The sequence below is a fragment of the Meriones unguiculatus genome, chromosome 2, assembly GCF_030254825.1.
Source record: "Meriones unguiculatus strain TT.TT164.6M chromosome 2, Bangor_MerUng_6.1, whole genome shotgun sequence".
Lineage (NCBI taxonomy): Eukaryota > Metazoa > Chordata > Mammalia > Rodentia > Muridae > Meriones > Meriones unguiculatus.
The window spans coordinates 75593329-75621103 of NC_083350.1; the positions used below are offsets into that span (position 1 = coordinate 75593329).

Here is a 27775-nt window from a genome sequence, read left to right on the forward strand (position 1 = left end):
AGGGGCAGGACGCCCTCGGGGCCAGCGGGGGCTGACAGGGCCCCCCGGCCGGCGCCGGCGCCGGCTTTACGCGGAGAGGGATGCCCACGCGCGGCGGGCGCAGAGGTGTGTGCCCGCGGCCTCCGGCCCTGGGCGCCCAGATCGCCCAAGATAAGGCCGCGGCAGAGACGCCCTGGGGAGGGGGCGGGGGCCGGCCCGGGGTCCCGGAGCGCGGGGTCCCCGGAGGGGGCGGCCGGCGGGAGAGGGAGGCGAACAAAGGCGGAGGGCGAACCTCGGCGGCGGCGATCCGGGCGGAGGAGCGCGGCGCGGGCGGGGATCCGGGCGGAGAGCGAACCTCGGCGGCTCCAGCTGGGCGCGCGGCTCGGGCTGGGAGCGCGGCGCGGGCGGAGGAGCCGGGCGCGGGGAGTCCGGGCGGCGCGGCGCGGCCGGGAATAAGAGCGGAGGAGGCGCCTGGCGGCCGGAAAGCCGCGGCCCGCGCTGCTGATTGGACTCGGGCGCGGCGCACGGCGCCCGCCGGAGTGCCAGGCTGTGGGTCGGGACTGCCGCCGCCGCGGCCGGTGCCGAGGTGAAGGGAAGGGGGAGGGGCCGAGGAGGAGGGGAGAGGCCGGAGGGGCGGGGGGAGGGAGGGGCGGGGGAGGGGAGCGCCCGGGAGGCCCGCGGGCGTGGGCAGCCTGCCCGGTCCCCAGCGCCGGCGAGAGTCGGCCCAGGGGGCGCCCCGCTCCGGGACCCCGGGGTGCGGCCTCGCCAGACCACCGGCACGTAGGTGGGGCACATCCCCCCTCGGGTGCCTGGATACACACACAGGCGCACACCCCACATATACACACACTTCACACACATACACACACACCACACCACACCACACACAAACATATACACACAACACACACACAACACACCAGATCACACACAACACATCACACACATACACACAACACACACATCACACATACACACACCACACACATCACACATACACACACCACACAAATTACACATACACACACCACACACACATATCACATATACACACACCACATCACAGATACCACACATACACCACGCCATACACACATCACACACAACACATACACACACAAGCACACACAGACGCACACTCGGCAGAAGGGGGAGGGAAGCAGGCCGGGAGGAGCTGGCTGCGCCGCTGTGACCCTCCAGGTCAGGGCGCCCCGAAGCCGGCAGGGGACGCGCAGCTCCTCCTCCTCCCGGGGTGCTGGCGACCTGAGCCTTCCCGACCCCGTCGGGGGCGCCGCGGCCCGGGAAGGTGCGGCCCCGGGGCTCACACCGCAGGCCGGGTCCGGGGGGCTTGGCGGAGCTCGGGACGGCGCCCGGCTGCAGGCGACGCTCTGAGCTCCCCCGGCCCAGAAGGAAGCGTCCGTCCCCAGCCCCGGCCTCGCACCCCCGGCCTCACCCCCAGCCCCGGCCCCGCACCCCCGCTCACACCTTCCCCCCGGCCGCTGCCTCCCAGCGGTGACGGCGCCGAGCGCGGCCGGCAGCTCGCGGGGCCGGTTTCGGCGCCCACGCCCCCGAGGTGACCGGGCGAGCCCTCCCCGCGGACCCCCGCGAGGCGCCGCGCTCCCGCGCTTTTACTTTCGTTCGAGGAGAGGGTGCGGTGGGGTGGACGCCGAGCGCACCGGGCGCCGCGGGCCGCGGGTTCGCGCGCGAGATGCCGCTTCTCGGGCGTCCCCTCCCGGGCCCGACCTGCGCGGCCGGCGGGGGAAGGGGCCGCGAGGTTGGCCAGCGCCCGAGGTCACCCCGAGCCGCTCGGGTGCCGCTGCGCCCCTCCCCGGGGTCCCCCTCTGGCTCCCCCCCTCCCCGGGGTCCTCCCCGCCTCCCCCGGTCCCGCTGGCGGCCGCCGCAGCCGGGTCCGAGCCAAAGTTCCTAGCCACCGCGAGAGCCCGCCCGGCCCGGCTCCCACCGCGGCGCCCAGCCCTCGCCTCGGCTCGCCCGTTCGGTAAGTTCCAACGAAATTTCTACTTTTAAGCGGACTGGGACCTCCGAGGGTCATCTGGAAGCCACCCCTTAAGGCCTGGACATCGCCTTTCCTTCCAGCCCGATTGTCCCGAAATAATGGCTCCACTTTGCTCTCAAAAGCAATTTTTTATTTTTATTTTTTGCAGTTCATGTTGGCTAAAACTAATAACCGTCTCGGCTAACTAAATCCCGGCTGTGAACGGCCTTCAGGGCCGAGGGGGACAGAGCCCGCACGCCAGACCTGCTCCTGCCCTGGTTGTTTTGGTTGTTGTTGGCTTTTTTTTTTTAATTGGGGGGTCCGTTATCTTGCCTGAATTCCCCGGGACAGCAGCAGCCCCCACCGCCCTACCTCCCCGCGGCCGCGCAGCCGAGCCTGGGGAGCACGGTGGCCCCGGGGTGACAGGTCCGGCGCCGGGCCGCAGCGGCCCGGGAGGGGACCCGCCGCGTCCCCAGCCATTCAGGAGTCCCCAGCCGGAGGGGGAGGACGGAGCGCCGGCTCCCCTCTCAGGCCGCAGCATCCACCTTTGGGGGGCCGGCTCCCCGAGCGGAGTCGGCCCGAGAACGGTTCCTCCTGTCAGTTAGCGGGAAGCCGAACCGTCCGACCTGTCCCCGGACCCAGGCGGGAGCCCCGGCCGCCCGCAGCCCCGCTCTGTTCCCCGGGGACCCAGGCGAGAGCCCCGCTCTGCTCCCCGGGGACCCAGGCGAGAGCCCCGCTCTGCTCCCCGGGGACCCAGGCGAGAGCCCGGCCGCCCGCAGCCCCGCTCTGCTCCCCCCGACCCGCCCGGCTGCGGCAACGGCGCCTTGCGGGGCCCTCCTTGAATCAGGGGTGCGGGGGACCCCCTAAACCAGGGGGAGCCCCGAGAGCTGGAGACGCCCCCCACCGTGCCCTAGACAGCGCCCGGGAGCCTTTCCCCCCGTGTTTTTCTTTTGTTTCGTTTTCCTTCTTTCCCCCCAGCTCTCGCTGTCTCCCCTCTGCCAACCCTGAACGAAACCGTCTCGCTCTCGACTGCTCAGACGGGAGCGCAGGCCCGAGAGAGGGCCGGCTCCGGAGCGCGGCCTGGCCCCCCGGGCTCCCCTCTTTGGGCCGGGCCACACCGCCGTCCGCCTCTCAAATCGAGCCGGAACACAGCAGCCAATTGGGCAGGGGGCGGGGGCTGCGGCTGAAACGGAAGGGGTGTTCGGGGGCCCGGTGGCGCGGGCTTCCGGGGTCGGCACAGACAGACCTGGGCCTGTCAGTCCCTCCACGCCCCTGGTCTTGCAAAACTCAAGCTCGCTACCTGTCAGTTTCACGCGATTCAGGGAGGGGGGAAGGGCTGACCCACGCGTGCAATTCCTGTCTCAAACGGGGTTTGGACTTTGAGTTCTAAAATATCAAGGCCGAGGCTGTGGCTCGCCGGTAAATTACTGAGTGCCCGAGGGCGAGGGTTCGATTCCCACGCACTCCAAAACGAGTGGGAGCTCCATGTTGATAATGAGATTGTATCTCGTTCCTCACCGACTTAGGAACTCTCTCACTCGTCCACCCACGGGTCACCTTGGCCCTTTTCGTTTTCCCCAGTGTCCCCAGAGTCCCCCGGCTAGTGTGGGCCAGGTGTCCCCCTGTCGCCACGCCAGCCATCCACCGGGGCGCTCTTGACTTGCGCTCGCGGTCCCCTGCCCTCCTCACCTCCCGACGCTTCCTTCTTCTTTTCCTTTCTTTTTGCCCCACCTCTCCCCGTCCCTTCCTCCGTTTTATTTTTATTGTCCCATAAACAAACAAACAAACAAAAGCTGCAGCAGACGCCGATCACGTGAAGACCGAAGGTCGCTCGGTCCCGGGGTCGGCCCTGCCCCGTCTTGGCCTGGATCTGATGGGCCGGGGCGGTGGGAGAGAGAGCCACCCGCGGGGCCCCGACCTCGCCCAGCGGCCCTGCGCGCGCGCAGCCCCGGGTGACCTCGCCGGCCGCTCGGCGCAGAGGTGGGCTCGCGGCCGCCCCCAGGGTCACCGAGGTGGCATCCCTCTCGGCGCGCTGTTTACGGGACTTAATGTACTCCTTACGCGGCGGAGATAAGGGGGCGGCCGGGGAGGGTGGCTGTAAAAGCCCCACGCCCGACGGCGGCGGCCCACTCTCGGCCATTAACCTTTCTACTTTCTTTTCTCTCTCTCTCTCTTAAAGCTTGTTATCTGGGCCACCCAATGGCCGACGAAAGATCTCCCCTCCCCGCGTCTCCCATCGCCGCTTTAAACCAAATAAATTTAGCTATTAAGGGCCAACACGTCTGACCGAGGATCGAAAGGTGGCTCTCTGGGATCGCTTCAAGAAGCGGAGGGGCCGGCGGCTCCCGAATCCCGATAAAGAAATTCCACGCCGGCGCCGGCCTCCCTCCGCAGCCTGCCTGAGATCGCGACCTCAAAAGGTCCATTTCGACCTGGAGCTGCTATTGAGGCATTGTCTTAGGCCCCCTGGCCTGGGGGTGCCAAGCACTGGGCCTAACCCTAACTCAGGAGCTGTGGCACCTAAAACATTCCAGCCAAGCCTGCAGAACCAAAGTCAACGAAGTCCAAAGTACCATTTAAACTCGCCCCTTTATCCCCCTTTAAAACAAAGCCGTCTATCATGGGTGGCAGGCTGGCCTCGAACTCAGGATGCCTCGGGCCTTTGGAGTATTGGAATTACAAGTGTTTGTAGTCTTGTCCTACCGGTGTTTTCTTTTCTTTTCCTTTTTCTTTTTTTCCTCCCTAATACTAATAAAGACAAAACCAAATCATGCCTATCTACGTTCCCCATGGTTCATTTTAGGAGCAGGGAAGCACCCCATATCTCCTGGGGGTCGTGAGCAAAACTTCTGAACCCCTGGCAGATAATAGACCTGTGTCCTGGGATTGAACCCAGGAAGGGTGTGGACTCTCAGAGGTTGGTTTGGTGAAATGCAGTATTTAGAATCATTAATTGCGGCTGGCATGGCTACTTGAAGCCCGGGCTGTACTAGCCAAAGCCAGCGCTTCCCTCTCAAGAGGTAAAGCCAGGCGCGCCCACTTCCCAGACTCTGAAAGTCCTGGTGTGGGGTCCGGGGAGCGCTTGGGGTGGTCAGATAATGATTTGATGTTTTCTGCTGCTTTGAAGCAGGAAGGGCTGAGAGGCTGGGGGACAGGCACAGCCCAGGAGGTCTCCATGGGTAGGACTTTCCTGCTTCCCCAGCCTACTCACTTCCGAAAGCTGGGCTCACTTCCGAAAGGCGGGCAGCTTCTTCTGAGCCCTGATGCTGAGGGGTGAACTTACAGGCACCCCCTTTTCCTATCCCTTCCAAATACTCCCCAAACACCCTCTGTATGTAGCCTGGCCCTATAACCCAGCCTCTGAAGGAGAAAGGGAAGGAGAAGGAAAGAAAGGGGAACTTCTACCCCCAAGAAAGTGAGACCCAAATTTCCAGCCCCGTGGGGTGAGCTAGACTTGAGGTCTCCCTGGATATGGCAGCTTTTGGAGACTGCCGGTGGTGTGAATTCTGGGATCTGGACCCCACTGCGCCAGACCTGTGTCTGCCTGGAGCAGGGATTGATAAAGTGGGGAGTAGGGTGGGGGGAGAAAAGAGAAAGTGGGGCTTCTGAGAGATTTTCTAAGTTCTAAGTGCCATCGTTGAGTCCGCGAGAGGGGAGTGACCAAGAAAAGTTCCTACTCAGAAATATGACCTCTCCATTCAGCTATGTTGCAAATATGCAGAGAATTAGGACCAAAGGGTTTGCCTGCCACTGCGCAGCCCTCCAGCTTCCCGCCACTCGCCAACAGTCCTGAGTAGGCACCGTGGGGAGAAGAAACAGGAGGCAGCTACAGTCTAGAAGGTTGAGCCTGTGGAGCCGCAGGCAGCTTCCTGAAGGGGCTGAGGGAAGCTTTGTCTTTCTCTGAAAGGGCACTTCAAGACTGCAGTTATCCTCCGGGCTGCAAAGTGGGTTAGAGGCTGAGATAGTTTGTAAGAGCTCCTCGGCTAGCCCAGGGCTTGGGGCTGCTGTACCACCTCCTAATCCCACATCTATTTTCCGCGTGAGGAGGGCAAGCCGCCCAGCCCAGCGTCTCTTCTCTATCCCACTTCCCTCTTTTGTAAAACAGAGCTAAAAAACCAAAGCAGGGTGTGCTGATTGTGCCTGGACTCACTGTGCACAGACTGGGGCAGGACTCTGATTCTCAGGCCACAGTGAGACCTTGTCTCCAAAACCAAACTTTCGGGGAAGATGGCTCAAAAGGTAAAGGCATTTCCTGACAGGACAAACCAATGACCTGAGTTTCATTGAGACACTCAACTCCCACAGCTTTTCCCTGACCTCCACTCAGACACTGTGGCAAGTGTGCATTGGGGGCACATACACACGTAAGCATAATAAAAGATTTAAAGAAAGAAAAAACTAGAAGGAAGGAAGGAAGGAAAAAGAAAAAGTAAGAGAGAGGGAAGAGGGAGGTAGAGAGGGTGGGAAGGACTCCCTCATGGGATCTTTGCAAAGACTAAAACCTTTGGTAGAATGCTGGCACACAGCAAGCCCTAAGAATTCTTACTGACAGCCTCACATAGGCTGCACCAGATCTCAACTTTGTACGGGACCTAACGGCCCAGCACTAAATGAGTTCCCAGGAAAGCACGGAGTTGGGGGCTGCTTTGAGCCCTCTGTGTACCAGCACCAGGACTTTATTTATTGCGTTATGGTAGGGGAGGAGGTGAGGGGTGAGACAAACATTGGTCCTTTGCTGGCTTTTGGTGCCTTTGAAGAGGAAAACATTCCTCGTTTTTCCCCCCTTGCAAATGCAAGTAGCAGACTCCATCTTCTGCAGGACCGAGATAGCATTCTTGAGGCTCCTCAAAAAAGAATCCCAGTCCTCCACTGCAGCCCCTCCCTGCCAGCTCCTCTCTGGAGATAGAGGAGGAAATTATCACACAGCCATGGAGAAGAGCAACCAGGGAGATGGGCGCTGGATATTAGAAGAACCACTTTAAACTGATCTGCACCTAACCTTAACACCTCTCAAGCTTTTTGCCTATCAACTCAGCATTGTAGACTTATCCCACTTTCGTTTTTATTATTGTTTTGTGGGTTTCTTCGCTCCCACCTCCCCCAGCTCGTTTTAGTTTTCTTTATTTAGTGCTGCAGTTGGAAGCCTCATGCATGCTAGGCAAGTGCTTTCTGACACGCCACAGGAGCGCGTTATGGGTCCTGGGCCACTCCAAATATCCTGTGTTCTTTCTGCTCCTTCTTTTCCTCCTCCTTCCACTGTGTATTCTAAAACAAGATCCAGACCTCAACAAAGAATACTGCTCTCTAGATAAAGACAGTGAAAGAGATATGTCTTCCACAAGGCAGAGTCCAGGGTGTGTGTGAAAGTCTTTCTCTCCCTCTCTGCAGGCTTTTGGCCCCATTTGGGCCCAGAGACTGTTTTCCTCTGGTCTTTGACAGTCCTGATCTTTTCTCTGTTTGATTTACTGAGTGCTGTCATTTTTCTGCTCTTTACTTTCACAATCACACATCCAAACCTGATAAAGTTCAAGACCCTGAGTGCTCGCAGCTTCCCGAGATTGACAGTCCTCCTGCCCTCCACCCCAGCCAGCCAGCTGAGGCTGATTGAATCCTCATGGATGGAAGCCTCCAGGGATCAGAAGAAGCAGCTAGGGCCAGGGACTGCTCTCGTTCCCAGACACCTCTGCTACCTCAGCAAACCTCGTCCCTTCTTTCCCGAGACAGATTGTCAAAGACCTTTGGGTACAGACGTGAAAGACCTGAGCTTGCCTCATGCAGAACTGGTTAAGATGGGACACAAAATCCCAGGGAGCTGTGGTGAGACCCGGAATCCTAAATCTACTGAAGAGCAATGGGATCAAGGTCGAGACACTTAACCTCTTGGTGCCTCAGTTGCTCTGTCCATAAAATGGTAAAAATATTGCTTCACACAAGCATTCATCACAGACTAATGGCCAGGGTGCTGCCTTTTAGGCTCCGTGGGGATGGCATGCATATGGTTGGCCTGGCTCTTTGGTTCCTATCAGGTCAATACAAATTCAGACGTTAATCTAAATACTACACTAGTGAGCTAAACAAAACGAATGATTCATCTCCAAAGGCCAAACCGTTAGCTTAGACTCGGGTTTTCAGATCGCTGAAATGTCTTCTGATGGAAGCTGCTTTCTAAATACTTCATTTTCGCACTGGAGAGATGGCTCAGCGGTTAGGAGGACCTGAGTTCAACTCCCAGCAGCTGCACGTGGTGGCTCACAATCCACTCAGAGAGGAATCCAATTCCCTCTTTTGTTATGCGCAAAGACAAAGCACTATACATAAAATAAATAAATCTTAAAGATGTCCTTTTCTGCCCATAAACGTGTGACTAAAAGTGGTCACCAAGGATGGTGGACACTGTGAGGGCAGTGTAGTTAGTGAGCATGTTTATCTATCTGTCTATCTGTCTCTCTGTCTATCTATCTATCTATCTATCTATCTATCTATCTATCTATCGGTTTTGTTTATCTTAAATTATCAGAATTTTCTAGGGTGGGGACCAGCCCAGTGGCAGGGCACATGCATAACCAGCTCCAGGCCCTTAGTTTAATACCTAGAATCCCAAAACAAACAAATAAATAAACCTGATTAAGGTAAAGTAATTAAGGTAGTGGTGACTCAAGTAGACTGGCTGCCAATCTGAGTGTTCTCACCTCGGTGACTGTAGGAGGGGAGCAATGGGGATTCCTGACCTGACAGACAGTGCCCCAGAGAGCTCACAGAACCTGAAAGCTGTCCCGGCTCTCTGAAGAGGATGCTGTCCACCAGCATGGCCGCCCTTAAACAGAGAAGAGGAGACGCCAGGAGCAAAGCCCCTGGGGCTCCGAGACTGTCGCTCCACAGTCCTGACATGCAAGCTCTGAAGGCGCACAGAGACGAGGATGAGGCTGCGGACAGGATAGACCTTGGTCAAGAGAATGAAGGAAGGCCAAGAAAGCTCAGGGAAGAGATGGCCAGCTGTCGGCGTCGGCTGTCCTCACTGGGAGGGTCTGCTTCTGAGTCTGAGCCCAGGCGAAAACCAGCCTTCAAGAGGAACAAATAAAATCAAATCTTGGGGGTAAAAATGTTGCCTAGGAATGGTGGCAGGTGCCAGTAATCCCAAGATTCAAAAAGCGGAGGCAAGAGGATCCCTGCAAGTGTGTGGCTAGCCTACTTTACAGAGGGAGGGCTAGGCCAGCTAGGCTTACTCAGTGAGACCCTTTCTCCATAGACAGACGGATGGATAGATAAATATAGATAGGTAGGTAGATAGATAGATAGATAGATAGATAGATAGATAGGTAGGTAGGTAGGTAGATGAGTAGTGTTCCAAGTTTATAAACTTTGGGAGGGGCTGCTTTTTTGTTTGTTTTTCATGACAGGGTTTCTCTGTGTGACTGACTGTCCTGGAACTCACTCTGTAGACCATGCTGGCCTCGAACTCACAGTAATAGATACACCTGCCCTGCCTCTGCCTCCAGAGTGCTGGGATTAAAGGCGTGCACCATGACCGCCCGGCAGGACTGTGCGCCTAAATAAGCATCATCTGTCCCTGTAAAGCATGTCCTAAGGAAGCTAAATCACACTAAGGCACAACTGTGTTATCCCTACTCAAAGTCAGCACTGCGGTCAGCTACGTTGTTCAAAAGACCCTTTTTATTCGGGAGTGATGATGGCAGTCTATAAACCTCAGCACTTAGGAGGTGAAAGCAGGTCCACACAGGCCAGCGATGACTGCTTGAGGCCCTGTCTTAAAACAAAGAAAAAGAAAACCAAGCCAGGCTTGGTGGCGCACGCCTTTGATCCCAGCACTCAAGAGGCAGAGGCAGGAGGACCTCTGTGAGTTCAAGGCCATCATGGTTGGTCTACAAAGCCAGTCCAGGACAGCCAAGGCTGCACAGAGCAACCCTGTCTCAAAAAGAGATGCGGGGGTTGTGGGGGGGTGAAGGTCAGCATACCAAGCAGCTATGGAAATGGCTGGGTGAACAGAAGTGAACCTATGTGAATCAGCATCTGCAGGTGATAAAACTCACAGCAACTAGCAAGAAAGCTGAAAGCCTAGAGTCATGAGTTCAAATCCCCGTTTCTCTCTGCTGTGAGCCCTTGAATACCACTGCTTCTCCATTTCTTCATCTGCATGAAGGAGATAACGAGAAGGGTATCTTTTATACCTGGTAGGCTGTTTGAACTGTTTGGCAGGACGATATTCTGTTTCAGGCTATTTATGGGGGGTTGAAGAGAGGAAAGGATGTCAAGGGCCTGGCGACTAGAGAAAGGCAGGCTGATCAAAGACATGAAGAGAAGACATGAGACAAGGCCTCGGAGAGGACCAGAGGTGAGCTTCGAGGGTCAGTGAAGGCCACAGGCAGCCTGAGTGTGTTGATGCTCACAATTCCAGTACTTGGGAGTCTGAGGCAGGAGAAGTGTTCGGGGGTCAACGAACAAACCCCCAACAAACCCCCAAATCCTTGACCGATGGGCGGTTACGACAGCTCAGCAAGTCAAGGCAGCTGCTACCAATCTGAATGCAATACTCACACTTACCTAAGGAAGCTGATTTGGTAGGATGAAGACAAACATGTAGACGCATATACATACATGTTATTATAATGTCATATTATATGATTTACCAGATGATTTACAGGATACGGTCGGAGCAGTCTAGCAATGGATGTGTCATACAGGAGCGGCCGAGAACCCGGATGTCCACGCTGCTGGGCGTCTCCACATTCCCAGACTGGCGCCACAAGGACGGAGAATTCCCGGAGAACTGCTGGTCCTTAGTGCACAGCGGAAGGCCGAGGAAGGTGGCTCTAACATCAGCGAAAGAAGACTGTTCTGGAATGCGCTATATAGACCGAGCTGGCCTTGAACTCAGGGATCTGCCTACCTCTGCCTCCCTGAGTGCTGGGATTAAAGGCCTGTGCCAGCACGCCTTGTTGATACAGTCTTTCTGCTTCAAATGATCAGATCAATACAGTCTTTCACAAGAGTGCCCAGAGGCTCGTATTTTAGTAAAGTCCAGATCCAGTCAGGTTGACAAATAAGAACTGAGTTCCAGCCCTGGGACCGCCACAGCCGAAGGATGAACAGACTTCTGCAGGCTGTCCTCTGACCTCCGCGTGAGGATCACGGCGCACTTCTGAGAGCGTACGCTTGAGTGCACGTAGCACACACACAGAAATGTGTTAAAAAGAATTTTAAAACCCCTGATCCAGTCCTGAGCAGGTGTGGTGATGGGCTCCGTGGGACTTCAGACCTTGGGAGGATTTGTGAATACATCGTTCTTGGCCACATACTGAGTTTGAGGCCAACCTAATCTACGTGAGGCTAATCAATCAACCAATCGATAAATCAGTCCATAAAAGAAATGCGGTTCTGAGACTCTGATGTATCCACAGATTGTTTCACGATGAAATGTATTACACTGTCCAGGCCTGGTGGCACATGCCTTTAATCCCAGCACTCTGGAATTCCAGGCTAGCCAGGGCAACATAATAAAATGTACTAATAAAGATGGATATAGAGAGGGCTGGGATGTAGTTCAGCTCACCGAGCGCCTTCCTGAAATACGTGAAGCCTTGAGTCAGATCCCTGACACCTTATAAAATGAGGCCTGGTGGCACCCACCTATGATCATACCACGGGGGAGGATTAGGAGTTCAAGACCAGCCTTGAACAAGAGGGAATTTGAGGCCAGTCTGGGCTATCTGAGAACGTGTCTCAAAAACAGACATAAAATTGTGCACTCTAGCTGTTAACTCGGGGATAGCCAAATACAATCATAGAGCCGCAGAGGGAAGGTGTGGAGGACAGCAGTGGTTCTCAGCCTGTGGGTCAGAGGCCTTGTGGGGTCACATATCAGATATTATGATTCGTGACGGTAGTAAACTTACAGTTATACTGTAGCAACAAAAATCGTTTTATGATTGGGGGTCACCGCATCATTAGGAAGATTGAGAACTACCGGACTAGAGATTTTAGATAAGTCTTCTAATAAAAGACAATTCTGGATTGAGGGGAGCTGAAATAGGACAATCATGTTAGAAGGGGCAAGAGGGTGGAGGGGAGAAATATGGGGAAGGACAGTGTGTGAGGGGTCAGATGGACACCTAAAGCTTCCTAAGATGGACACACAGATGAAGGTGATCCAGACGAGATTGGCAAAGAGTGGGAGAGACAGAGTCCTAACTTGCTCTCTCATCACCAAATGAAGCTTCCAGTCCTGGGATTGGGTTACATTGTTGCAGTTGTTGGCCAAAGGGGTTCGATGGGAATCCCTGGCAACCCAGGTTGTTGCCTAGACAATAGGTTGCTCTCTACAAACGGGCAAGGACTCATAGCTGATGACAGCACACGTGACTCCTTGAACACGAGCTGCTGACTAAATAGAGCCTTTACTCCTATGTCCCAGTGTAGTTGATATGGGAAGGTACCCTGTGAGATACCAAAAGAGAAAAGCAAATACCAAGGCAGTTCCAAACCCTTTGACTGACAGTGGCACCCTCCGAGCAAGAGGTGCTGGGGCAATGGGAGTAGCCAGCCAGCGTCTGGTCTGACTTAAGGCCTGCTCTGCAAGGTGAAATCCACACTTGACGCTACTGGGTGAAGAAGCAGAGAAGAGATAGCCCGGGGACTTAGAGTAAAATCAAATACCACTGTAAAAACAACCCCCCCCCCAAAAAAAACCATAGTGGTAAATATGACTCTAAGGGCCTTCTGCTCACTCCCTGCCTCCATCAGCCATCATGAGAAACGGGAACAAGCCGGGGCGTGGTGGTGCACACACGTGATCCCAGCACTCCCGGAGGCAGAGGCAGGAGGATAGCTGTGAGTCCGAGGGCCAGCCTGGTCTACGAAGTTAGTCCAGCATAGCTGCACAGAGAAACCTTGTCTAGAAAAAGGAAGCAAACAAAAAACAAAAAAGAAACGGAAACAAACATAGAGGCCCACAGCCGGACATTGCACAGAGTGTGAGAGCCCTTGAAACCCTCAGCCCTAAATGATGTCTCCATCAGCTCCCTCCTCTCAGAGATCAGGCAACCCCCACAGAGGTGGAAATAACAGGAGAGCCCTGGTGCCCTGCACCCCTCTGGACACTTCTTCCATGCTGGATTTTCTTCAGCCCCAGAGCCTCCACCCACCAAAGTCACTCTCACTCGTCCCCTGGACAGAACAGGACGCCATTTCCCATTGTTGACAATAGCCTTCTCAGTGTTGCCAAGGAGTCTGAAGTATCCACGCAGGGGGACTGTCACCTATCTGACATGCTGGAGCCAAGAAGTCCTTCAGATTTGAAAAAAAAAAAAAAATCACGTGTATAATTAGCTATCCTGGGGTTGAGACTCAACTCTAAACATAAAATTTATTATATGATTTAGATACACAGTGTGAAGATAGTTTTCCACAATTCGTAGTGCACCTCTCCATGCCTGGGGAAACATGACTGTAATCCTAGCTACTCAGGAGACTGAGAAAGGAGGATCAACAGTTCAAGGGTAGCCTGGACAATTAAGAAAGCCCTTGTCTCAAAATAAAACAGAATAAGCCGGGCATGGTGACACACGCCTTTGATCTCAGCACTCTAGAGGCAGAGGCAGGTGGCTCTGTGAGTTTGAGGCCAGCCTGGTCTACGGGCTGAGTTCCAGGACAGCCAGGGCTACACAGAGAAACCCGGGCTTAGAAAACCAAACCAAAATAAAATAAAGCACAGAGTAAGATCTGGGCTGTAGATCAATGATAGAGAATTTGCCTTATAGGCCTAAATTCAATTACTGGCACTGAAAACATCATTTTCAGTGAGCACATTTTCACTGTGACCTGCATGAAGTCAGGTGCAGACTTCTCCACTGCGGTATTGGATCAGCATTCAAAAAGCATCGGGGTCTTTTTATAACTAAGAATTAGTGTTTTTGTAAACAGTCTGTAGCCCAGGACGGCAGATCTCGATATGCAACTGACAATGACCTTGGGCTCCTGATCCTCCTGCCTCTACTTCCCAAGGGTTGAGATTAGACCTACACCATTCTGCCTGGTTTATGAGGTGCTAGAGATGGAACCCAGGGCTTCCCGTGTGCCAGGAAAGCACTCTGCCAACTGAGCTACATCCCCAGCCCCAAGTTTGGGGATTTGGATCCGTTTCAACCTGTCTATCTGTAGACAGATGGAATACACAGCTGTAATCAGCCAGCTACAGAATGAACATTTATAATCTGCCAGCATTAGTTAAATGGCTTTACCCATTTGCTAACCTGTAGGACACATTCGCTGTCTGGTGACTAGTGAGTGAGTGGACTCATGATTGGGGCCAAAGGAAATTCTCAGTTAGGCTGTATTGATGTAAATTGATAAGCACAAGCCTCGTACCAGCTATGGTCCCAAGAGGTTTCGTTTTGTGTTTGCACCACTCTGCAGGTAACATGCTTTTATGAGATCTGCCTCACAGGGGAGGCCCAGGGGAGCTGTGGGAATAGGGCAGGGTCGGGCAGCTAGCAGTGACAGAGATGAACCCAAGCACAAGCTTCTAGCCCTGGGCCTCCACCCTGTCACACTGCCTTTTCCTTGAATTTTTCAGTCTCGCCAAGCTGCCAGACTGGCCTTCAGCTGGCAAGCCTCCTGCCTCAGCCTCTTGAGCAGCTGGCTCAAGCTGACATGTCTCCAGATCATCCAGCAAGCATGCCTACGTTTATTTTCTGTTCAGCTTGAACTTAAGGCCTCGCACGGACAAAGCAAGTGCTGAGACGTGTTCCTCGTTGCGTGGTTTACACCTAAGACTTTGGTCTTGCTATTGTGTTAAGACCAGATCTCACTTGCCTGGCCTGGAGCTTGCTCTATAGACCAGGCTGGCCTCAACTCACAGAGAGCCACCAGCCTCTGTCTCCCAAGTGCTAGAAATAAAGGCGTGTGCAACCACACCCTAAAACTTTCAAAGGCCTGCTGTGGATTCTTTTCTCCCATTAGCAACTAACACCACTACAGAAACCTTAGTCCAACTGGTGGTTAAATCTGGGTTTTTCGGGACCTCGGTGGTACAAGCTTTAATCCCCACCCTCTCAGGCAAAGGCAGAATTCAAGGCCAGTCTGGAGCACGGTGAGCTACGGGCCAGCAAGGTTGACTTGGTGAGGGCTGCAGGGTGTAACGCTGCCTCAGAAGAGTAAAGCCTGAATAGTCTGGGCCCTTACTGCAGACTGGGGAGAGCCTTGGAGATACCCTCCACACCAGGCCTGGAACACCATCCTCACCAGGAATCTGCTCCACGACTCTTTCACTCTCATCAATCTTAAACAGTTGCTCTGTGACTTAAGGGCATCTCTTTCTAACTGGTAGTTTTTTCCCCAAGAGCTTATCACCTTCTCCTTGTAACTGAGAAAGTTGACTCATTTCTATGAGGCCCTACTCACTTTCTGATATATTTGTCAGTGGTTTTCTAATAAAATATATGCATATATTCCAGCACTTGGGAGACTGAGGGAGAAGGATGGCCTCCAGTAAGAGGCCAGCTTGGGCATAAGCAAGATCCTGAGTTGTGGATATAAACATGATTTTGTTTTGGTCCCAGGTGTGGGATGTGGGACTGATTCAGATGGTCCACAGCAGCAGACTATTTGCCTCCTGTGGGCTCTGAGAGGAGCTCTTTGCCAGCTGTGGATAGTTTAAATCTGAGGACTCTGGAGAGAGAATAAATGCCAGAGGCCAGAGAGTGAGAAGCACTGAGAAAGAACAAGGCTGTTGCTGATTCCCCACTTCAGCTCCTGTTGCTGTTGCTGCAGTGAGACAAGAAGTTGGAGATCTCCTGAAAGGAGGATTGGACTGTCTCCAAGGAACCCGATGACCCCAACCAGCAGGAAGCAGCTAAGAGAACTGTGCCTCTCTCCCACTAACCCTTTCTTTCTCCTACCTGGTGTTGGGGTGTTGGAAGGGATTGGGGTGGAGTAGGGAGAAAGAGATAAAAGAAAAGTAAATAAAAGAGCTTTTTTTTTTAATAAGTATGCCAACAACCCTATAAAAGAAAAATAAATAAATCAATAAAACAAAAACTCCAAGCTGGTGAGATGTTACAATAGGTAAAAGTGCCTGCCACCCAGGGTTAATGACCTGAATTCAGACCCCAGGCCCACCAGCTAGGAGAGAGTTGAATGTCAAAAGTTGTTCTATCCTGAGGAAAACCAATTACTACAAAAGGAATGTAGCAATAAAGTGACCCCTAATCAGTGCCATCAGAGAAGCTTCCTCCTGCAGCAGATAGGAAGTACTAAGACCCACAGCCAGACAATATACAGAGAGTGAGAGGCCTTGGAACACTCAGTCTTAAATGGGATGTGTCATCAAATCCCTCCTTTCAGGGCTCAGGGAACCCTAGCCAAGAAGAGGAAGAAAGAGTGTAAGAGCCACAGGGATGGAGGACATCAAGGAAACAGGCCTTCTAAGCACACAGGATGAGCGCACATAAGAACTCAGAGAGAATGGAATTTTATGTAAGAAGTGGGAAATAGCAAGAGCTGGAGAGGACAGGAACTCCACACGGAGAGCAACAGAACAAGAAAATTTGAACACAGGGAACTTCCCAGAGACTCATACTCCAACCAAGGACTATTCATAGAGATAACCTAGAACCCCTGCACAGATGTAGCCCATGGCAGTTCAGTGTCCAAGTGGGTTCCATAGTAATGGGAAGAGGGACTGCCTCTGACATAATCTGATTGGCCTGCTCTTTGATCACCTCCCCCTGGGGGGGAGCAGCCTTACCAGGCCACAGAAGATGACAGTGCAGCCACTTCTGATGAGAACTGATAGTCTAAGATCAGAAAGAAGGAGAGGAAGACCTCCCCTATCAGTGGACTTGTGAGGCAACTCACAACCACCTGGAACCCCAACTCCAGGGGATCTGACACTGTCTTCTAGCCTCTCTGGGCACATATCACCCCTGTAAACAAAAAAATAAAGTAAAAAGAAACTATTACAAATCAATAGCATCTTCAGGCATAGTGGCACATTTGTCACCCCAGCATTCATGAGGTGGAAACAGGAGGACCACCAAAAGTATAAGGCCACTGTGGTCTACAGAGGGTGTTCCAAGGCCAGCCAGGATAATAGCCCATGTACTTGAAGGACAGAAGTACCTCCCATTTCTCTGCCGGACATAGAACACAGCCCTCTTTTGTTTTTAGCTTCTTAATGTTAAGGAATCAGTTTCAATGGCATCTCCCAGCATCCTTAATCCATGTGAACTTCCATAGGATTAAAATCTGAAGTCAGGCTGAGCATGGTGGTGCACTCATATAATTCCAGCACTAAAGGAGGCAGAGGCAGGCAGATCTCTCTGAGTGTGAGGCCAGACTGATCTACAAAGCAAGTTCAGGACAACCAAGGCTACACAGAGAAACCCTGTCTCAAGAAACCAAAGGAAGAGAAAAAGAAAGAAAGAAAGAAAGAAAGAAAGAAAGAAAGAAAGAAAGAAAGAAAGAAAGAAAGAAAAAGAAAGAAGGGAAGAGAGAAAGAAGGGAGGGAGGAAGGAAGGAATATGAAGTCATATTAGGGTTGTTTTCCCTGCAACATTTGTTCACAGAAGAAAACAGCAAATGAATATGTGTTCTCCAAAATGATGACTGCACAGGGCTGGGGATAAGGAATGGCGGAGCTGTTAAGGGGGCATGTGCTCTTCCAGAGGAGCCCCAGCGCCCACACCAGGCAGCTCGTAAACGTTTCTAGCTCTAGCTTCAAGGGGTCTGATGTCTCTTGCCCCCAAGAGCACTCCTGTGCACATACACAATTAAAATAAATCTTAAAAAATGAGGCCAACTTACAAATCAAAGTCAAGATGCTACCTAGTGTGTGTGTGTGGGGGGAGCAATTTCCTTTTGCCATTAGATATGACATAAAGAGACAGAATTGGCCTTCCAAAAACAAACAAGGATGAGGTCACACCACAGAAAAAGAGAACACGAGTAGCAAAGGTCACCCTGAAGAGTTCATTCAAATACAATGTCAACGCGCTCTTTCGTTTTTGCTGAAGTCAGCTTACAGCCGCTATTGCTTATGGCCCCATTGTTTTGTCCAGGGTGTCCAGATTTCTACACCCCCCCCGCCTCCCCACCCCCAATCTGGGAGAAGTGTCCCCTGTGAGAATCAGTGACCTATTTAAGGAAAGCCATTCATCACGTGAAGCAAGGATCTTCCTTTCCTGGAAGTTCCCCAAATACATGGGAAATAGGGCAGGACCTGCAGAGGAAGCTGAGCGCGCACACACACTCTTAAACAGCCAAAAACAAGAGTGACTCACATGACACTTGGGGAACTAGGCTGGGTTCTGTGTGCTGTTTGTTTGTTGGCGGTTTTTTTGTTTTGTTTTGATTTGTTTCTCTTCAAGACAGGGTTTCTCTGTGTGTAGCCCTGACTGTCCTGGAACTCTCTTTGTAGAGCAGGCTAGCCACGAACTCACAGAGATCTGCCTGCCTTCGCCCCACCCCCAGCCTCAGGCCCCCAATGCTGGGATTAAAGTCCTGTGCCACCACTGTAGGCTTCTAATCCAGCACTTTGGAGGTAGGGGCAGGAGAAATCAGAATCAAGAGGTCATCTCTAACCACACAGTGCAATTTGAGGTCAGCCTAGAATTTATGACATTCTGTCTTAGAGAGAGAGAGACAGAGGCAGAAGAGAGAGAGAGGAAAAACAAAAAACAAGCCAGGCGTGGGGGTGGATGCCTGTGATCCCAGCACTCAGGGGAGCAGAGGCCAGTGGATCTGTGTGAGTTTGAGGTCAGCCTGGTCTACAAAGTAAGTCCAGGACAGCCAGGGCTCTGTTACACAGAGAAACCCTGTCTCGAAAAACAAAACAAAAAACAAAAAAGAAAGAGAAGTCCACATATGTGTGCTATATATTTTGATCTTATCTGTTCCCTTAAACCACCCTCCCACCCATCTCTGCAGCCTGCCTCCCTCCCAATTTAATGATGATGATGATGATGATGATGATGATAAGCCTTCAGAGTCTAGTTAGTGCAGACTATGCACAAATGGGTAGATCACTTGTTTTTTATCGTATAATTTAAAATTTGAACCATTATTATGAACCATTGTGTTTCATTGTTCAAAGCACCTAAAATCAGACATGCATCTCTGTTCTTATAAAAAGCCCCTGCTTCATGGCTACACAGAGAGTTGGAGACCGGGTCTAGACGAACTGAGACCCTGTCTCTGAAAAATAAAAAAATCCCTGCTTGGTCTCAGTCATGTTCGGAGGAGAAAGGCATTATTGTTTGTGTTTGCTTAGAAATTAGTGTTTACTTTTGCTATTTGATTCTTTCAGATTTCCATAAAAATGACAAACCAGGGAAAAATGAGGTTTTGTTAACAAGGTAAACCATCTGTAACTAGGTAGTGATATGATGTGATTTCAATACTGGAACCTTAGAAATGGTTAAGAGAGCCAGCCCTGCTGGTGCATGCCTGTAACCCAGCACTCAGGAGGCAGAAGCAGGTGGATCTCTGTGAGTTCAGTCACTGGAGTAACGCAGGAAGTGTAGGTGCCAGCAGTGAGCGAGGTAGAACTGAGGCTCTTCTTGTCTCAGCAGCACTCACAGCCAGGGGAGGAAAGCGGGATTCCAATCCTCACTCATCATGTTACCTCTTCGAAAATCTGTTCCAAGTTCCAGGTAAACGACTTAACTGTGTTTTGGGGGCTGGAGAGATGGCTCAGTAGTTAAGAGCACTGGCTGCTCTTCCAAAGAACCTGGGTTCAATTCCCAGCACCCTCGAAGCAGCTCATAACTGTCTGTAACTCCAGTTCCAAGGGATATGACACTCTTATCCAGAGCACATAAAATAAAACTAAATGAAAATTATTTAGCCTGGTAGGGTGGCACATACCTTTAATCCCAGCCTTTCTGAGTTCAAAGCCAGCCCGGTCTACAGAGTGATTTCCAGAGCTACACAGATAAAACCCTGTCTCAAAAAAACAAAACAAGCAAAAAAAAAAGGGGGAGTTTTGGAGACATTCTGGGCCTCAAATTTTCTATAGGCATATATTATTAGATGCGAGGCATTCTCTGGATTTCACATTTTAAGTTATTATTGTAAAAAGGTTCATATTGTTTTGTGTTTGTGTGTCTATGAGAATGTTTGCATATGTGAAAGGGTGTATGGGCCTGTGTGTGAGGCTAGAAGAGGGCATCCGATCTCAGATCTCTTAGAGATATTCACCTGAATATATATATTACATATATAATACATTATAATATAATATACTAATATTACAAATATAATATATAATATATATACATATTACATATGTGTAGCCCAGACTGGCCTTGAATTTTCTATTTCTGCCTCAGTTTCTGGAGTGCACATTTCTATAATACTTTTTGATATTGTTATTGGTAGTGGTGGTAGTTTTTTGGTTTCTCTGTGCATTTCTGGCCATCCTGGACTGGCTCTGTAGACCAGGCTGGCCTTGAACTCACAGAGATCCACCTGCATCTGTCTCCCAGGTGCTGGAATTAATGGCAAGCACCAGCACATCCAGCTTAAATACTTTTTCTTGAAACTGAAGTTTTTTGTTTATAAATAAGGGAAACACCCTCTTCTTTAGGTCTCTTGTGCTTTCTTTTTTCATCCCTCTCATAAGCGTTTGCTCCTTTTTATTTGTTTTGTTTTGTTTTATTTTTGAGACGGGGTTTTTCTGTGAAGCCTTGGACTCACTTTGTAGACCAGGCTGCCCTTGAACTCACAGAGATCTGCCTGCCTCTGCCTCCTGAAGAGCTGGGATTATAGGTGTGTGCCACCGCACCCAGTGTTTGCTCCTTTTTAAATATATGGTTTTATATTTTGCAAAGAGAAATTATTTGTTGTGGCGGTTTTGTGGGGGATTTATTTGCTGTCTGTGCCTAGGCTGCCCTCGAACCCCTGCTCCTCCTGTCTCAGCCTCTGATGCGCTTAGATTACAGAAGGGTGCCATCACATCTTGCATGTTGGATTGTTGTCATACTAGAGTGTGGGCCGAGGGCCTTTACCAATAAGCTGCTTCCCAGCCACATTCTTCCTCACTTGTTAAGCTTTCTTGGAGAAAAGGTTCCCTATCTTCCCAGGATAACCTTAAACTGCTTACTCTTCTGCCTCAGCCTCCTGAGTACTGGGATTTAGGCACAGCACACCTGGCTATCACAGCTTTAAATGCTTTTCAGTAGATTTATTCTCTCTTTTTTTAATCTTATGTGTATTTTGCCCACATGTATATTTGTTCTTCACACCCACATGCATATTTGTTCTTCACACTCATGCCTGGTGTCCTAAGAGGTCAGAAAAGGATTTTGGATCCATTTAAATTGGAGTTACAGAGGGTTGTGACTCATCATTTGGGTGCTGGGGATTGAACCCAGATCCTCAGCAAGAGCAAGTGTTTTTAACTGCTGAGCCATCTCTCCAGCTCTTTTCTTTTCTTTCTTTCTATGTATCTTTTTTCTCTTTCTTTATTCCCCCCCCCCTCTCTCTTTGGCTTTTCAAGACAGGGTTTCTCTGTTGTAGCCTGGCTCTCCTGAATTCACTTTGTAGAGCAGGCTGGCCTTGAACTCACAAAGATCCACCTGCCTCTGCCTCCCAGCATGCTGGGATTATAGGTGTGCACCACGGAGCCTCTCTCTCTCTAATTCTTTGAAAACAGGTTCTCACTGTGTAGCTCCGGCTGTGCTGGAACTCTCCGTGTAGACAAGGCTGGACACAGAGATCCGCTTGTTTTTGCCTCCCTAGTTCTGGGATTAGAGATGTGCACCCACACCACCTGACTAACTTTTTACGATTTCTGAAAGTGCTTTTCTTTATTCGTTGGTGTGCTCACACATGCATACACTCTTCACCATGCATGAGCTTGAAGACGCACGTTCCTGCCCTGTTTCATAGGCTGGAGTCACGGGTCACCATAGGGAAGTAGTTTCACTTCCCCTTGGGGGGCCTGAGGAACCACGATCAGGTGTTGAGTCTTGGGGACAGGCATATTGACCTGCTGAGCCATCTTGCCAATTTTTATAAACTTTGTAAAAAGAGGCAAATGCCTGCTTTCTAATATTCTTACCTAAATTTAGGTTGTTTTTTGTTTTTGTTTTTGTTTTTGTTTTTCCTTTCTTCATCTTCTCTTTTTTCAGAGTCCCGTGTAGCCCAGGGTGGCTTCAGATTTCCTGTGGAGCTAAGGATGACCTCTAATTCTCGATCCTGCAGCCTCCCTTCGTCAGTGCTGGGGTCCCAGCCTTCCACCTTCATCACACTCATCATTAAAGTATGTTTCTGAAGACCATCTAATGACTTTGGAGGCAGAAGTAGGTGGAGCTCTGTGAGTTTGAGGCCAGACTGGTCTGCACAGCAAGACCCTGTCTCTAGTAAAGACAATCAAATCAGTGGATCAGCAAGGATGCTTCCGAAGCAGGGGAAAGGTTCGTGTTCTGACAGGTTTATTTCTGTGGCTGGGGAAACGTGGAGAACCTCTGGGCAGTTCTGAGGATTGAGTCCAGGGCCTCCTGCACCCTGCACAGTAACACAAGCAAGTGCTTGACGATTTGTTTTGTTAGTTTTTAGCTCTGTGTCTGGGGAGGGAGGACAAGTCTGTGCACTTGAGTGCCGTTCCCACGGAGGCCAGAGGTGCTGGACGCCCTGCAGCTAGAATTACAGGTTGTTGTGAGCTGCCTGGCGTGGGTGCTGGGGACTGAACCCAGGTCTCCTGGAAGAGCAGCATATGCGCTTAAGCACTGAGACATTTTTCTAACCTGTTGTTCGTTTTTTGAGACAGAGCCCCACTATTTAGCCCACACGAACCTCCGTGTCCTGACCCTCCTGCCTCCGCCTCCCAAGCATGTGGCCCACCGTACCTGGCTCTGTTATCTCTAATTGTTTACGTGCTTGGGAGAGGTGATGGAGTCAGGTAATGGAGTGTTAAGGATTGAACTGAGAGCCTCACACCTGCTGGGCCAGCACCCGAGCCACACCTCAGGCCTAGACTCTGCTTTACAAGTTTCTGTTATGAGCACAGTTGACATCTGAGCTGAGAAAAACAATCCCAGGAATCCAGAAAAGCCCGAGCTAGGCCCCTGTCTTGGGTGGAAAATCAATCAGGTTGCCAAGGGGTCAGAGGCTTATTCAGCAAATATTTATCCAGTGCCTCTTCTGTACCAGGTGAGGGATGGAGGGGCAAACGCTGGCACAGGTGACTGTAAAACCTCCGGATGGACTGTTGCGCCGAGGCCGAGGTCCACCTGAGCCTGACTGTGTGCATGAGTGTAAAGCCTAAGCAAGAACGGGAAAGAGAAAGCAGGCAGGAGGATAGGGATCCAAGGCCAGCCTGAGTTACATAGTAAATTTGAAGCCAACCTGTGCTGCCAGAGACAATGGACAGCTCTACCCTTCCCCCGACAAAAAAAAAAGCCCCACCGCAAAAACAAGAGAAAGAAAAAAGACTCACCCTGCGATAGAAATGACTGTTGTAACTGATGTCTGCAGGAAGCTTCTTTTGTGACTGAAACTAGGGCTCGTGATTTTCAAAGTCTACCACTGAGAAAATAAAGAATAAAATATAAATAAGCATCTTTTCATACATCAAATGATCTGTATGCAAACAGAAAGAACGTTCTTTAGAGAGGTTCTGGACAAGAGCTAAAAATCTCTCAGCACTGGCGTTCGCCTAGCTCTTCACCTCTGACCCGGAGCCGTGTCTCCACACCCTGGGTTTGTTTTGCTTTGTTTTGAGACAGGATTGCAGGTAGCTCAGCTGGCTTTGAACTTGTCATTGGCTAAGGATGACACTGAACTCTTGAGTCCTTGCCTCTACCTCTTCCTGGATGGCAGTGTGCACCACCACTCTTGGGTTCTATGTGGTACCGGGGCTGGAACCCAGGGCCTCAGGCAAGCGAGGCAAGCATTGTACCAACCCAGCCGTCTCCAGCCCAGGGTCCACCTGTCTGTAGAGGGGAAGTAACAATACTTCCATATCCCTTCACAGGGATGTTTTAAGGACAAATCATGTATTAAAACAGTACCTAGGACTAGGCACAAGAGTGTAAGCCCAGCACTGGCAGGTCGAGGCAAAAGGGTCACTACTGGATGTCAGCCCGCGTTGCTTAGCGTAACATGTCTCAAAAAAAAAAAAAATTTTTCTGATGGGTTCGATTAATGGCTCAGGGGCTTAAGAGTACTTAGCTGTTCTGTTAGAGGACTGAGGTGTTGATCACGGCACCCATGTTGGGTGGCTCACACACACTCGTAACTCCAGCTCCAAGGGATCTATCTGATGCTCCCTTCTAGCTTTTTTTGAGTCCTCACATCGACATGCTCTCTCCCTCTTTGCTCTTTTACACTTACACACACACACACACACACACACACACACATAAATAAAATAAAATAATGCTTTTGTTTGCTTTTTGTTTTTCGAGTCAGGGTCTCTCTGTGCCACTCTGGCTGTCCAGGAACTTGCTCTGTAGACCAGGCTGGCCTCAAACTGAAAGACCTGCCTGCCTCTGCCTCCTGAGTGCTGGGTTTTCACCCCCTGAAAATAAAAAATTTTAAATTGCACCTGGATTCTTTGGCAGGAAAAAAAAAAATCTAGAATTGCCAAGGAAGGCTTGAACCGTCAGGAGTTAACATGGAGGTGTGGAGGCAGAGGCTTTACCACCCACGTCTGGGCGGCACGCCCTTAGAGGTGTTTTGGCAAAACGGACAACAGAATAAATGTAGCTTAATAGTCTTCTCTTGTACTTGCCCTATGGATCATTGAAGGCTACATAGGTTAGCAGAAACCACAAAGCCTGTCCAAGATAAACTACAACTGATAAACAGAACAATGAAACCGATGTCTGGAAAACAGCCCAGTAATAGCAATTCAGAGAAGACTGTAGTGCGCATCTCTAGTCCCAGCCACGTGGAAGGCAGAAGAAGAACACTTGAGGCCGGAAGCTGGAAACCAGTCTGGGCAACATAGTGATAATTCTATAGCTTAAGCAAAAAAATTCCGTCTCTGTTTCTCAAGTGCTGGAATTCATAGTGTGTGCCACCAGGCTTGGCTTGAAAGAGATCTATGGTCCAGAAATCTATAGATACCATTCGTCAGTGAATTAAAGCGGATAGTACCTGCAGAAAGGTGACTATTGTTTGCCTCTGGGCAGCAAGTGACCTGAGAAGGACCCCATGTCACTCTGACAGCGAGAAGAACCTAGGAGAAAATTGGAGACAACCCCAGCAGAAGCCCACTCCATAAAGCAATTGGCCAGGACTTCTCCAGCGTTAGTGATGGAAACCCCCGAGACTGTTCTAGGTGAAAGAACCAAAGATAGGATGATCTGGATTGTGGTTCCCTGCACTGAATTCTGGACCAGAAAATAGAACAGCTGGAAACAATCAAATTAAGCTTGAGATTTGATATGATTGTGTGTGTGCGTGTGTACATGATTTACTTACGTGTTAGAGATTGGGTTTTACTATGTAGCCCAGGCTCTACTCTACACTAATGGCCTCCTGCTTCACCTCCTGAGTGCTGGCTTTTGTTTACTATGTTCATTTTGGTTTGCTCCTTACTTTCAGACAGGGCATCTCAGTGCAGCCCAGGCTGATACGGGATTTGAGATCTTTGTCTCAGGTTCCTAAGTGCTGGAATTATAGACATATATACCATACTGCATTGCTTAACAGGAGTAATATATCAAGTTTAATTTCCCAGTTTTGGTCACTGCACTCAGATACTGTCCTACTAGCATTGAATAAATTGTACTTATCATATTTGTGTATGTGTGTCTGTCTGTCTGTCTAAGAACCTACCCAAGATAAGTAAATGAACAGAGCTTTTTTAAAATCATCTCTTTTGTGTGTGTGTGATTTTTGTTGTTGTTGCTGTTTTGTTTTTCGAGACAGTTTCTCTGGCTGTCCTGGAACTTGCTCTGTAGACCAGGCTTGCCTCTGTCTCCTGAGTGCTGGGATTAAGGACACGTGCCACCATGCCTGGCTTGATTAAAACAAAAACAAAAACAAAACACAGAGGAAATCACAATCATTTCCAAAGCCCCTGTTAAGAGGGATAAAGGGAGGGAAGATAGATAATCTGAGCTGTGTGTCCATTTTCCTTCACCAAACATGGAATTATAGAATCTATTTTAAAAGGTCCTTTAAAGACAGTTCTGATCAAAAAGAAGCCAACACAGCCTTGTTGGAGACAGGGCCTCACTGTGTAGACTAGAGTAGCCTTGAACTCACGGAGATCCTCCCAAGAGCTGCTATTAAAGATGTGAGTCACCATGCCCAGGTGTTTTCCTTCCTTCTTCCTCCCTCCCTCCCTCCCTCCTTTCTTTTGTGAAGATCAACCCCCTACAAGCCAAGTCACCCATGTGTAGGGGGTCTAAGGTGGCTCCCTGTTTCCTCATGTGGATGCTGAACTCTTGTTAGACTGTTCCTGCTGTCAGAGCTGTCTCTTTGCACTGACCCTCAGCACTGAGAGCATCCTTGCTGATGTCTGCACCTCTTATGTGTATATTTATAATACTGTAAGTTGTTTGGGAAAGGAAACCAGTCATATTGTTCCTGTATTTCCCCCACAGAGTCTAAATTTTTCATTGCAGACACAGGGACTGCGAGGCCTAAACTGGTGCTGAAGGGTCCGTGTTTTGTTGTAAAGTGTGCCCAAGAAGTGCTGAGCACTAAAAATGTTTCAAATTTAACGTATCTATTTATATCTTATTCATCCTTTCATGTATTGTTTGTTTTGGACTTTTGAGACTGATCTCACTGTGTAGCCCAGGTAGGCCTCAAATCTGTAACCCTTAAACCGGACAGTGGTGGCCCACACCTGTAATCCCAGCACTCGGGATGCAGAGGCAGGGGGATCTCGAAGTTCAAGGTCAGCCTGGTCTACAAAGAGAATCCAGGACAGTAAGGGTATTACATAGAGAAACACTGTCTCCTGAAAAAAGGGGGAAATTGTAATCCTCACTCCCCGACTCCCTGGGGCTAGGATTATTGAAGTCCTATGAGCTACCACACCCAAAAAAAATCAACCAAACAAAACCCAATGACTGAATTCTATAATCCACATTCCTGCTTGGAATCCTCTACTGCCGGCTGAAAGTCTTTCTCTGAGAGTCTGCAAGCAATGTCATATTTTCTTCAATTTGTACATAAAAGGGCAGGGTCCGCCTGTCAAGGAACTGCAGCGTCAGAGTCGGGGAAGAAAAAGCAGGGGGAGGAGATATCTGTCTTGACCTGTCAGTGTGTCTCAAAGGTGGACCAAACCTTCTGCCCCTCTGTAGCCAGCAGCTCCTGAAGTCAAGAGATGTTTCTAGAATCCCAGGATTCAAATGCTAAGCCCTTCCCTGTGCTGTAGGCATTCCAGCTAGCCAATAAACTCACTCTGTTCTGAAGCGCCCTAGAGGTCAGTAGGCTGCTGGGCTGGGCTGCCCCAGCTTCCTTTGCACATTTCTGAGGTGGGGCAGGGTGGGGGAGACGCAGGGGTGGGGTAGGAAGAGGCTACCTTACCAAGATCCGTCCAGAAAGAGTCCACCAACACCCTTGCCGGGTCTCTACAGTCCTCCACAGTGAGACTTGCTAGCCTTATCTGAAGGGCAACACTTCCTCAAATGGCTCTGAACTGGCAGAAGGCAGAGAGCGGCCATAGCTGTGATTTGGGAGAGTTGAGGTGCAATCATGGGACTGAGTCCTTCCTTTAACACATTTGCTTCAACTCCTTCATGTAACCAAGACAGACAAAAGGCCTTAGCCTTGTCCTCAGTCATCTAAATTCTATAACCTCTTCATCAGAAGGGCTGGTTC

At 50.6% G+C, this 27775-nt stretch overlaps 2 protein-coding genes across 2 annotated transcripts in view; one reads left to right on the forward strand and one right to left on the reverse strand.

Moving 5' to 3' along the window:
- The window catches only part of Gata6 (GATA binding protein 6), a 32733-nt gene extending 32136 nt beyond the window's left edge, over positions 1–597 (reverse strand). Inside the window, exon 1 of the mRNA XM_021642220.2 lies at positions 272–597. The gene's annotated coding sequence lies outside the window, so the exon portion shown is untranslated. The remainder of the gene's footprint in view (positions 1–271) is intronic.
- Positions 81–25811, forward strand: LOC132652510 (collagen alpha-1(I) chain-like). Its single transcript, XM_060378612.1, has 4 exons — positions 81–557; positions 1180–1285; positions 1373–1975; positions 22120–25811. The coding sequence occupies exons 1-4, from the start codon at positions 81–83 to the stop codon at positions 22260–22262; spliced, it is 1329 nt and encodes a 442-aa protein (XP_060234595.1). The 3' UTR covers positions 22263–25811.
- Positions 25812–27775: the final 1964 nt, after the last annotated feature.

Coding starts and splice junctions, on each gene's coding strand:
- LOC132652510 (XM_060378612.1), top strand. CDS start 81: ATGCCCACGCGCGGCGGGCGCAGAGGTGTGTGCCCGCGGCCTCCGGCC. Junction 558..1,179: donor GACTGCCGCCGCCGCGGCCG/GTGCCGAGGTGA, acceptor GTGACCCTCCAG/GTCAGGGCGCCCCGAAGCCG. Junction 1,976..22,119: donor CGCCTCGGCTCGCCCGTTCG/GTAAGTTCCAAC, acceptor CTCTTTTTTCAG/AGTCCCGTGTAGCCCAGGGT.